The sequence below is a fragment of the Diceros bicornis genome, chromosome 25 (genome assembly GCF_020826845.1).
Source record: "Diceros bicornis minor isolate mBicDic1 chromosome 25, mDicBic1.mat.cur, whole genome shotgun sequence".
NCBI classification, from domain to species: domain Eukaryota; kingdom Metazoa; phylum Chordata; class Mammalia; order Perissodactyla; family Rhinocerotidae; genus Diceros; species Diceros bicornis.
The window spans coordinates 11442662-11455202 of record NC_080764.1 but is presented as its reverse complement, the minus strand read 5'-3'; the positions used below and the strand labels follow the sequence as shown (position 1 = coordinate 11455202).

Sequence of the window (12541 nt, the reverse complement as noted above, 5' to 3'; positions counted from 1 at the left end):
GGAAGGACTCAGACTAGCCAATAGGCTCATCTAGAGCTGCTTCGGGCCAATGTAGATTTTGCCTCGGCCATGTACTGAGTGATCTGCAGCTGATATCAAAGCTTCTGTTAAAACACAAAACAAAATAAATTCAATACTTTAACAATGTGTAGTTTAAACAAAAAAAGGAAAAATTAAAAATATCCCAGTGGAAAGGGAATAAATAGTGGTTTCCTGAGGATGACTATTATAAAATTATGGGAATCGAAGAACTTACCTGAAGGGAACATTTAAGAGGCCATCGCTTGACAGGAAGTGAAAAAACGCCTGGTGACTCAGCTGAAAATGCACCCCTGTCTATGAGGTAGAAGCCTTCACTTTCCAGGATCTTGTAGGACCTTGGTCAGCATTCTGCCATTTTGGTGGGTTTTCCCCCTCCGTTTGATTTTTTACAAGGCAGCAAACAAAGGGGCCCAAAACAAGCACTGATGTTGAGTAACAAGAAACAGACTCAGGTACCTTCCCTCTCCCCTCACTTGGATGAGTAGGGGGTGGGACGAAGAGTCTAAGTTATTCTAATGGTAGCCAATTGATTTGGTTTAGAAATGTAGGGGACATGGAACAAATATTTTAAATTGTCTAGGCAAGATGCACAAAGAAGCTACCAGCACACAGCAAGCCTGTTTAAAAACCACCATCACTGAAAGCTTTTATGTAACTGCTTTCAGGCCTCAGCCTCTTCTCCCAACAGGCCCAAGTTCTAACCGCACAGATCCAGACATGACCTCAGAGGGCAGAGACAGTTTTCAGTCATGGCTGCAGGTCACCACCTCTAAAGGAGGGAATGATGAGTGCAATGCATAAAAAGCCTTCATTACTTTTGTATTCCAGTTTGAACGCTTGTTCTCTTTAAGTATTAGGGAATATGGTACTTCTTGCCTTACCGGGCAAAAAATTCAATATCTGCCAAAAATCCAAAGGTATCTTCGTGACAGAAATAATCTCATCATTTAATATAAAAGTTTTGAGTTACACCTGTTTAAGCTCGGAATAAGGGCTAAAGTACTACAACATATTTCTATACATCTTAAATCATAATGGGTCAAAAACTCCAAAAGGACATCAGCTTCAAATTAAGTTCTTAATTTGGAAGCCAGCACATTGATGATATCAGTACGGGTGGGAGGAGGAGATAACTGAGTGCCCATGACAATTTTACTTCAGTAAATAAAACGGGGTAACGCAGATTTAATTGCTGAATGATATCATATTTATAGACTTATTAAATCCTAAGAATATATTGCATTAGCATTCATGGAATTGGACCTCCATACATATCTAGCACAGACAATGGTATAGGGAAAAGAATAACTGAGGAAATTAGCTTCTAACAGCAAAGTTCAATCAGGCTCATTCTATCTAGCCAGAAAATAAAATACAACCAGGAAGAAGTTGAGCTATTCAACTGACTGTCTCCTCTCCCTCTAACTTCTGAAACAGTCATGCCTAGGCCTTGCTGCAGACCAAAGCCTGTTTGTTAGGAGCAGGAAGAGACTTTGAAAGGAAAAAGAAAAAAACACCAAGGTTAAAAAAAAATTGTGGGGGTGGGGGTGACGCTTTGTATTCTTCTCTTTTAAATATTTATCTAAACACATGTATATACAACTCTAATTTGAAATGACAAACAAATCTTTAAACCAAAAGATACATATACCATTGACAGAGGCACCTATCTATACAAACCTAGCCCACGGGAGGCTACATCTGTGGCAATGAGGATGGGAGCCTTTCCAGAACGGAACTCTGCAAAACAAGAGAGGTACCATGAAAGCCAAGTTATACAATCAAGGCTAAGTGATATGTCTTAAAAATGACCAAATAAACGCTCCTAGCAATTTGGCCTTTTTACAACTACCACGTTAAAATTCCAAGTAATGGTGTCAGAACACATTAAGCTCTTTTAAATTTAAGGGAAATAGCACTTCTTTTGAATATCTTTATTACATTTTCCTTTAACAGACGGGCAATAGACAAAAAGTTAACTCTAATAATGAAGTACCATTAAAACGGTGTGGCAATTATCTAACAAAATTAACATGAGGTAGAATTTTTTCCCCTTAAATTATGACACCCAAGTTATCTCTCAAAAGTGTGAAAGTAGGGGAAGGGGCCCTTCAGGGCAGGACAAGCAAATTAAAAGATATAGAATGATAAGAGAAACCATCCTTTCCCCTGTGAAATAACAGAGAGCTGTATATTGGTCTCTGTCCCCGGTTCCTAGCACTGAACTCTTAAACCCTTGTAAATAGGGATGCTAGGAATCTTTTGTTCTAATAAATTAGTCTTTGACCCCAGTTCCTCACAGTTTCTAAATCCCTCAGAATTTCCTAGCTAACAGGAGTGTCCTTTGTTCTAATGAGGTGACACTTGGTGGGATCCAGGACAGTTCCTGGATGGGGGCTGGTCACCAAAAAGACCAAGCCACAATTAGAAGCTTGGAGCTTTCAGCCCCACGCAGTATCTGCGGAGGAGAGAGGAATTGAAGACTGAGTTAATAACCGATTATTGCCTATGTGATGAAGCCTCCATAAAAATCCCAAAAGTATAGGGCTTGGGGAGCTTCTGGGCTGGTGAACATAAGGACAAGAACTTACTAAATAAAGGAAGAGTGGTATAAGTTGTGAAAAAATGTAAAGAGCCAGCATTACTGACCTTAAAGGACAGTGAAATATGCCAAAAATGCCCCCAATATTCAGTTACCTAGAGAAAAGCTGGGCAAACTCCGGCCTGAGGGTCAAATCTAGCACAATGCCTATTTTTTCAAATAAAGTTCTGTTGGAAGACAGCCAGGCCATTTCTTTACGTACTGTCTATGGTCATTTTTGTGTTACAAGAGCAAAGTTGAATAGTGCGACACAAACCACCTTCTGGTCTGCAAAGCCAAAAACATTTACTACCTGGTCCTTTACAGAAAGTCTGCTGATCTCTGAAACAGAATATGGACAATGCGTAGCTTTGGACTCACCGTTAAGTACCCAATCTCTTTCTGGTTGACTCTTGTCTCCATGAATACACATAGCTGGCCAACTGTCAGAAGAAAAGTGACCAATATTTTAGAAATCTTAAAAAAAAAATCTAAGCTTTAAAAAGGAGTGCTATTATGTGGAATTGTGAAGGTTTGTTAGGCTACATGAACAGATGACTGTGTCCACTTAAAGAACAAAGTACATGACAGGCATTATTGAAATATTTCCCAACATTCACAACACCAACTTAGAAATTCCTACTGAACTATAAAACCTGAGGCTAATTAATTATCTCAGTGCTGCACTCACCCATCTCTGCGCATCCTTCGAGTGAGGTCATCACAGCGTCTCTTTGTCTCTACAAATATTATTGTCTTATTTTCCTTTTCAGCCATTATTTCCTCCATGAGTTGGATCAACCTGAAAACAAGACCAACAACAGTGTAGCCATCCAGAGAAGACTTCCCTATACATTGTAGAAGCTATGTAGAGCTGCAACATCAACTCCCTAAAGTTATAGTACTTTCTTTTCTCATTACTTTCTATATAGCTGGCAATTATTAGAGCTGGGATTCAAATCTAAGGAACCAGAAACCTTGCCTTCAACCACAATGCTCTGATGAATGACACAAAGAATGGATGGAAAGCCAATGCTTTTACTGTTCCTAGACCTCAAAAAATACTGGCTTTTCTAATGCTTTAATTCTGGAGGATCATTAGGAAAGGTTTATTAGCATCATCAAAGCAGTGAACTCTCTCATACTTGTGATCTTTTTCACTTTCCATGCAGACATCCACAATCTGGAGGATGTTGTGGTTGGCACTCAGCTCCAGATTGCCTACGTTGATCTGGGTGTAATCACGAAGGAAATCCTCTGCAAGCTGTCTTACTTCTTTTGGCCAGGTTGCACTCCACATCAGTGTCTGCCTATCAGGCTATCAGGAAAGGAAAGACTTATTTTTAGGCTAAGGAACTGCGACAGGCAAAGGGCATAAAGATAGTGTATTATCGGCTTTACATACCCTGATTTGGTCAACAATTTTACGGATCTGGGGTTCAAAACCCATATCAAGCATTCGGTCAGCTTCATCCAGTACAAGGTAAGTACATCGGCGAAGATTTGTCTTTCCTGACTCCAGGAAATCTATCAGGCGTCCAGGAGTAGCTATACAGATCTCAACACCTGTAAAACAAAACCAATGATTAGCCAACCAAGAATTCTTTATACATTGTTCAAGCCTCAGGAAACTAAGAAGCACCAGCTCTAGTGGCAGAGCACTAGCTACATTTTAACACAGTACTTGGAAAAGCATGATCTAAGGAGGATATATGAATAATCATCAAACCTCCAGAAAGTTTAACTCTCTAGCCATGCTGACTTGCCCAACTAGCATTTTAACCATACCTGAGAATTTCTAAGCTAATGAAACACTGAATTTTTTTTCACAAGAACCTACTACTTTCCTCTTCAATTTCATTCATAGAAATTGGTAAAATGACATAAACTAATAATTCTTATCGGCTAAATTTTTTAAAAAATTACCTCTCTCCAAGTCTCGAATCTGCGGACCCTTAGGAGCACCTCCATAAATGCAAGTACTCTTCAATCTAGAACACTTGCCATAGTCATCAGCCACTTGCTGTACTTGCTGGGCAAGCTCTCTGGTAGGAGCCAGAACTAGACACTGAAACAAACAAACACTTGAGACATGTATCCCAAATTAAAAAAAAAAAAAAAGGACAAAAGGTTACCTAATTCTTTCTCTATTGTCTAATCCGGTACATTCAAAGTATGTGATGGGGTGGGGGACTGGAAAGGCAGGAAGTGTAAGAGAGTGCGCTAGAGTGTGGTAAAAAAATTATGAGAAACTAATATTTAGCATATGGAACGATGGTTTACTTTTGACACGATTCATTACAGTTTTATGTGTGCTATTTAAGTGGATTTACAGATTGTTTACCCAGTTTTAAATAAACAACTCTCAAAATAAACAAGTGGCTCTAAAATATTCCTGCTACAAAACCATGGATTAAAATATTAGTAAACAGATGAATAAGAAAAGAGCAGAGCTGTTCTGACTTCTAGTTCAAGCTTGTAGCCAGCCACATTAAGCAAAATCAATGATGACTTACACTCAACCTGACCAGTTGGCCAAAACAATAAAAATGAAGACACTCTGAAATAGGTATCATATACACTATTAACAATGAATCTTGCTCTGTGTACTGATCCATTAGATATTAGCTAATGATAATAAAGCTAACTATATTGGCCATATGGAATACATTACATATTACATAATGCAAAATAATGCATTATTTCTTTTTGTGATTGAGACATACTGTAATAATGTACATATTTGTAAGTACATACAGGAAATACATACAAGCTCAATTTTTAAAAGACAAGTAAGAATGCACATTCAAAATGTTTAAGACCATTACTCGAATCTTACAGGAAATAGCATAAGTGAAAATAATCACACTAGAAAATCGTGCAGCCCTATATAAACATTTACAAAAATATTACTCAACCACAAAGAATACACACCCCAAACCTGACTTCAGTCCACAGGGCAGGGACCTCACTTCATACCTCTTTTGTGTTCCTCACAGCACCACTGAGCAATTAACAACTACACTTGGTTCCACTGTACAGTAAATGCCTATATATGAAGGTACTAGTATGCATAGTGGTTAAGAGTAAGATTGGTTCAAATCCAAGCTCAGCCATTTAACAGCTGTATGACCTTGGGCAAGTCATTTAATTGTACTGTGTCTAAGATTTATCAGTAAGATGGGGGATAATATCACATTCAGATACGGAAGGTGGGGCTGAGAATGAAATCTGAAAACATATGTAAAGCACAGTGCCTGAAACACAATAATCATTAAATTGTAGTTATTCTTAGAATTATAAATAAACTGAAACACACTCACGATTGGGCCATCTCCCCTTTCTAAGTACGGCTGGTGGTTAATATGAACAATTGCAGGCAGCAAATACTGGAGGGAAAAAAGAATGACAGTCTTTATACCAAAACTAAGCCATTATTTTAATAGTTCTAAATTATCACAGTAATTGATAATGCCTAACTAGGAAAGTGAAAACAGAACTCACAACTGTTACACAAATTTGCAATGTAAATTTGAACACAAAATGCTTCCACATATTTCATATAGCTAAAAATTGTTTTTTATATACCTACACTATCTGAATTAGAATTTTATGAAGAATTGAGAATACATGAGATGATAAGAATAGCAAAATAAGTTACCACAATGTTAAAAATCTTCCCTTGTTTGTACGTACCGCCAATGTCTTCCCAGAGCCAGTCTGAGCAATGCCTACCATATCCCGGCCACTAAGAGCCAAGGGAAATCCCTGGCACTGAATCGGAGTTGGTTCTGTAAAGTGCTGATCCATCAACACATCCATTACGTATTCTATAAAAGAAAAGATGTTACTGCTTTTAAGTAAAACTAAGGAAACAGCCAAATTCTTTTCAAAGAACTTAAAGAAACTGTTAAGCTTCGTGAAGGCAGGATTTACCCATCTTTATTATTTTTCCAAGAGAAGTGTTGCTTTTTTCTTTAGTTACTATATCTCTGACCTGCTGACTACTACCTCTCAGAGGGCTGCTGCCAAAGCCATCTACAATTCCCCGCAAAAACTTGAAAACTACTGCCCTAAAGTAACTAACAGGGCATAGGCACATGGCAGTCACTTGTTTACCACATTCAAATCATATCCAGCTACAACATAACTTCATTCTGCTGTTTTGCAAAAGGCAGCAACAAAACCCGTAGGGGAAGATGAAAACTCACTCTTAAAAAAAAAAAGGTTCTAAACCAGAGCAAGGTGAGCATAAAAAGAAACTTATGCAACAAAATAGTATTTACCTGTAGCCTTGAGCAGGTTTTAAGGAAAAAATTACATAAATTATTACCTTTGTGAAAGGTTTCTCTACTTGTCTTTTCAACAAAATCCTAAGCCTCGGTCAAAACCTTTAAATACCCACGTTTACCATTCAACCAAAATTAACAATTAAGATCCTGGATTGAAGAACACTTACGTGGGAAGTTAGCATGATGGAAGGCAAACACAGGTTTAGGACAAACATCTCCCCCTCTCACTGTAATCTCTTTCTTTCGACGTAGTTCATCAACCTCATACTACGGAAGAAAAGAAAGTAAGACAAATTAGTAAACAAGTTATTCTAAACATACAAATCTTTATATCCCAATCCAGCTGAACAACTATCATCCAATCCACAATTACAATGGAAAATATGTGTGAGGATCCTCCCAACTTTGACTCAATGAAGCAGGTTATAAGAGTTCCATTTTCCACACGAGAAAACAGAGACTCAGAAATACTAAGTAACTTGCCCAAGGTCAGAACTAGGAAGAGGGGTAACTGTACAACTTGGGACCAACTACTCTTTCCATTATACTTTCTTCCAAACGAGTAATCATTTCAAGAGCAGAGTCCAAAACAATCATAGTGAGATTAAAAAGACCAACAAGAGTGTATAATGCCAATATTTTAAATTTATTTAACTTACTTCACAGATGAAAAGACGTGATCTCATATACACAGTTAAAATCATAAATGACAAATTGATTGGAAGCATAACAAATGAGAACCAAGCGATACATTAGGCATGTATTTAAATTGGGTCCTCTTGTAAGTAGCAGCAGTCTTAATAAAACATGTAACAGCCAACAGCAGTATATAAGTAAACTCTGGCTAATAGGTTTACCTGGTTCATTACTGTGTATGCAAAAAAGGTAATCAAATAAACAACCCCCCAAAACTTACAGGAGTCAGCCTTGCCACTTCTGGATGTTCCACATAAAAATTCTTCTCAAACTTGGGGAGCTCACTCAAATCCCACTTCTTTTTACGTAAACGCTCCCCAGGATTACCAAATTTCTTTGGGGGAAGGCCACCACCACCTCTTGCTCCAAATCTAGGAACAGCAAAATGTTTATTAGAATTTGTAAAGCAAAATACCTCACGTGCCATAAAAATACACAAAAAGATGAGATTCTTAGGATACTACCAGCCCCCTCCAAAAAGAATATTACTTATTTGAAGGTATGGAGAAGTTCATGAAACTTCCTTTACTATCCAACAATACTGTTAAAAGTATGCTTACAATGATGAAAAACTAACAATTTTTATATTTAGAGACATGTATCATGGGGATTACAACCAGATTCTGGAATCAGAAAAGTATGAATTTTGATTCTGCCACTTATGGTGTGATTTTGAGCAAATTATTTAACTTCTCTGCACCTCAGTTTCTTATATAAAGGAGGACTAATACTAATACTACCCACCTATATCAGCTGTGAACACAAATATGTGTAAAGTGCTTAAAACAGTATCTGACATAGTAAGCACTCATGTACCAAGTACTATTTTAAGTGGTGCTGGAGATTATACTACAGTAAACAAAACAGAAGTCTCTACTCTTGTAAGGGAGGACATTAGTTTAAGTTTAAGTTGAAGGCAAGATTGCGGACAGGCAGAAAAACATACTTCAAGCAAGTTACCCCATACTTGGAACTTCTTGCATCTCTTACCCCTTTATACTGAGAGCACTCTTTTCGTCCACTAATCTGCTAAGGACAACTATGAGGACCCCCAAAAGACTGGTAAGCTAGTCTTCAACTTTAGCTCATACTAATGGAGAACAGCCAGAACAAAGATTTATGACCTGTCCTTCCTCTTCATCTCCACCTTGACCTTATATCTTTCTGTTCCCAGGCAAACAGCACTCTTAATTTAACTATAAATTTACCCAAAAAACCCATTAATGTCTCAAAGTTTTTAAAACTCAGATTTAAAATGAGTCTTTTTGCTTTATCTAACTTTCACAACAGACAAGTTCAATTGGAATACAAATATGGCCACTAGTCACACTTGAAATGTTCTACTTTTCCTAGCCTAGCACTAAGATGGTCTTCATTTCCATACTGCAACCCATTAAAGTACAGGGCATTGTTTGGTGTACAAATAGTATACAGCACGTTTTTAAACCATTTCCTTACTCTTGAAAACACTATACTGAATTTAATTTTCCTCTTCCACTCTAACCCACTCGTAACATCATTCGGCAGATGGTTCCACTTTATAATTGACAGGCAGTAGTTGTACTATTTTAAAGGGCCTCAATCTCCTGGAATTCAAAGCGTTCTTAAACTCTTTGGCTTAAAGACTCAGCTAGATATTTCTTTAAATACAGACATACAAAGATTTATGGCAGGAAATTTTCTTGGGACCATTGAGTATTTACATTCAATAGGCAAAATTTGGTGGATTCTATTTATACTACTGCTAAATTGGTAAGAGAAATGAGGAATCAAAACAGGAAAAGGATATTGCATAGGGATACATATATCAAACCAAAGACCAATTTTTAGAGATTGTCAGCCTAGTTTATATAAATTTATATGGTTCCTAGAGGGTGCCATTTAAATGCTGCTGCACTCCAATCCTACCCAGACCGTAAACGAATTAAACTTCTTAAAGTAAGGTTCCTTTTAAGGCTTATTCAAAGCCTCTATTTAAAAGAAAAAAAATGTTTTTCCTTTCTCTCTATTGTCTTGGCTAACTGTCCAAGACATATCTTCCTACTCTATTATAAAGATATAATTTGAAACATGGGGGTCTTTATAAATATGCTGTCTTCTACCTTTACGATTAATGCTGCCTTCAATATTCAAGAGAGCCTTTTACTCTTGTAGAATTTTTGAGCACATCTGTGCCATCCTTTAAAGATGCACATATCCTAATCCCTGGCACACTATGCTGCTCATTAACTGTTTTTATCAAGAATTAAGTTTGACTATGCCATAAATGCAGCTTTGAAATAAGTCATGGGGATGTAATGTACAGCATGGTGACTACAGTCAATAATATCGTATTGTATATTCGAAAAAGCTGAGTAGATTTTAAAAGTTCTCTTCACAAGAAAAAAGTTTTATAACTTTGTATAGTAACGAATGGTAACTACAGTTACTGTGGCGATCGCTTCTCAATGTATACAAATATTCAATCATAATATTATACACCTGAAACTAATGTCAATTATATTTCAATAAAAAAATAAAATGCAACTTTGAAGATTTATATATTAACATGCAAAATCACGCTAGTTTAAAGGTACAATGCACACCATTTTTGGACTGTAAGTGTACATATAGTGACCTCACTCATTCTCTTTTCAAAATAATAGTCCACTTCACTTAAGAACATTCAGTTAAGAATGAAACAACAGCAACTCAAACCATAAAGGAAATTTCATGATAAAGGTAGTTAGAGCACAGACCTTATGAAAGAGTGCCACTTTGTTTGAAATGAATTATTTTTAAAGCTTTTTTTTTTTTAAACATCATTTGATACTCAAAGAATCAATATGGGACAAACTATGGATCAGTAATTCACTTTTTCCCCTTTTCTAATTTATTTTTATTATTAAAGTATACATACAGTGAAATGAACCAAACACCTATGGTTAAAGACACAGAACATTACCAGTACCCTGGTAGCCTCCATGTGCCTATTCCATTTACAACCCCCACCATAACTATCTTGAAATTTTAACCATTCCCTTGCTTCTCATAGTCTTGTCATATTTGTAGGTATCCTTATACACGTTATGCTTCTACCACAACTTGTTTTGCTCAATATTATGTTTGTGAGTCACCCACACTGATACAAGTTTTTTTTCTTTTTCACCGCTGTATTGTATTCTACTGTACAAATATCCACAATTTGTCCAGACATTTAAGCTGTTACCAATATTCTATCATGAACAATGGGGTATAAACATTATTTTGCACACAGACATCGGAGCACGTGTACATGGGTTTCTCTAGGCCTTACAGTCTAGAGTACAAAGCTTGAGAGAGGAATTACTGGGTCATTTTCACCTCTATCAGATAATGTTAAGTTCTTTTTCCTAAGCGTTTATACTGAAATTCACTTCTAAACTTAGCTATTACTGTGAAACACTAAGCAAACATTCCACTTCTAGCCCTCCAAATTTAACATTAAGATCAAACATTTTCCTTCCTAACAAGGTATAATTCAAAACAATCTTTTTTATTTTTTAAATTAAGTGAAGGTGAGGTGCCTGTGACTACAAGGTCTGGTACTTGTGTATCTGAACCCCCAAAACCAAAAATGTTTGGAGAAAATATTAAAGAACACCTACTACAGAAAGACAATTACACACCGTATCTCAATTCCCCACAACAATGCAAAGTAAGGGCAATTATTATCCCCACCTTCAGATGAGAAAATAGGCACACAAAGGTTCAGGATCTTGCCTGAGGTTACATATATATTCAAACGGCATCACATTACTTTTTATCTAGAGATACAACTTTTATTACAAAAAAGTAACAGCACAAATCAACATGGATCTCTTAAGCAACTTTTTCGTCTAACCCGACATTAAGATTTGAATCTCAGGATCTGAGAGAACTTCAGTTTTAATCCTGTTAACATCCAACCCAGTAACCACGGCATTACTAAACGAAACACTTTCTAGTTAGGCTGAGAAGATAATGCTCCAGTCCAATTAGGGAAACAAAAGACTGAAAGGTTAAAAAAAAAAAACAAAAAAAACAACCTACACTAACGACCAAACCAAAAAAACCCCTCTCCCCAAATTTAGATGGCAAATAATTTCACTGTTTACTTTCCAAGATGCTTGCTTCTAATTTGTTAAAATACGACTAAAAGTGATAGAAAATACTTTTAAAACCACAAGTCAGCCTTCTGGTCTCTAGTTGCAAACCAGGTTTCCAATTCCAGGCACAGCTATCTCGGGCGACAGATAACACCAGGGAGGCCATTTCGCGTTCAGATTGCCTAGGCCGACCGCGGAGACCCCACGCTCTTCTCTCACCGCGAACCCCCGTGCTCCAGATGAACGCCGAGGCCTGGGGAATCAAGCGGCTCGGCCGGAACCGAGGCAAGGGCCGGGCCGGGGGTGCGGCGGTCACCCCCTCCCGCTCCCGCGGGGCCGCGCCACGACGGCCGTCCGCAAGGAGGGGCCGGGGCGTCGCCAAGCCGCCGCCCCCCGCCAGGTCATCAGCGACCCTGGGGCCCAGGCCCACCCCGAGGCCCGCGCTCGACCCCGCTATTATGCCTCGGGTGGCCCCGCCTGCGGAGTCGAGAGCGTCGCTCCCAGGCCTGCAGGCGCTCAAAGCCTCCGGCTCGGCTGCAGGCTGCGGTCTCCTCAGGAAGCAGCCCCCCGCGCCCCACGCACACGCGGAGCCTCTCCTCTCCTCCCCCCTTACCCTCCACGGTCACGATCCCGGTCCCGGTCCCCAAAGCCGCCTCCGCGCATGGTCCCAAATGGATAGAGATCTGGGAGCGGGGCACGGATGGCCGGGCTCGGGAGGGCCTGCGGCTCCGGTCTGGTGACGACCGATGGCGGCGGCGCCTCCGCTGTTGGGGCGGCGGCAGGCGCGGCGCTCTCTCGCTCCGACGCGCTGTCTCCCGTCGCAG

General features: G+C 38.8%; 1 protein-coding gene across 2 annotated transcripts in view; it reads right to left on the bottom strand.

The window, feature by feature from the left end:
• The window catches only part of DDX17 (DEAD-box helicase 17), a 19046-nt gene extending 6505 nt beyond the window's left edge, over positions 1-12541 (bottom strand). For both annotated transcript variants that reach the window (XM_058568361.1, XM_058568362.1), the window contains exons 1-11: positions 12331-12541; positions 7832-7982; positions 7083-7182; positions 6320-6453; positions 5947-6012; positions 4550-4691; positions 4029-4189; positions 3769-3941; positions 3315-3425; positions 3005-3066; positions 1723-1782 (exon numbers count right to left, since the gene is read on the bottom strand). In XM_058568361.1, the coding sequence (XP_058424344.1) occupies positions 1723-1782; positions 3005-3066; positions 3315-3425; positions 3769-3941; positions 4029-4189; positions 4550-4691; positions 5947-6012; positions 6320-6453; positions 7083-7182; positions 7832-7982; positions 12331-12380 (1210 nt within the window). In that variant the 5' untranslated portion in view covers positions 12381-12541. The remainder of the gene's footprint in view (positions 1-1722; positions 1783-3004; positions 3067-3314; positions 3426-3768; positions 3942-4028; positions 4190-4549; positions 4692-5946; positions 6013-6319; positions 6454-7082; positions 7183-7831; positions 7983-12330) is intronic.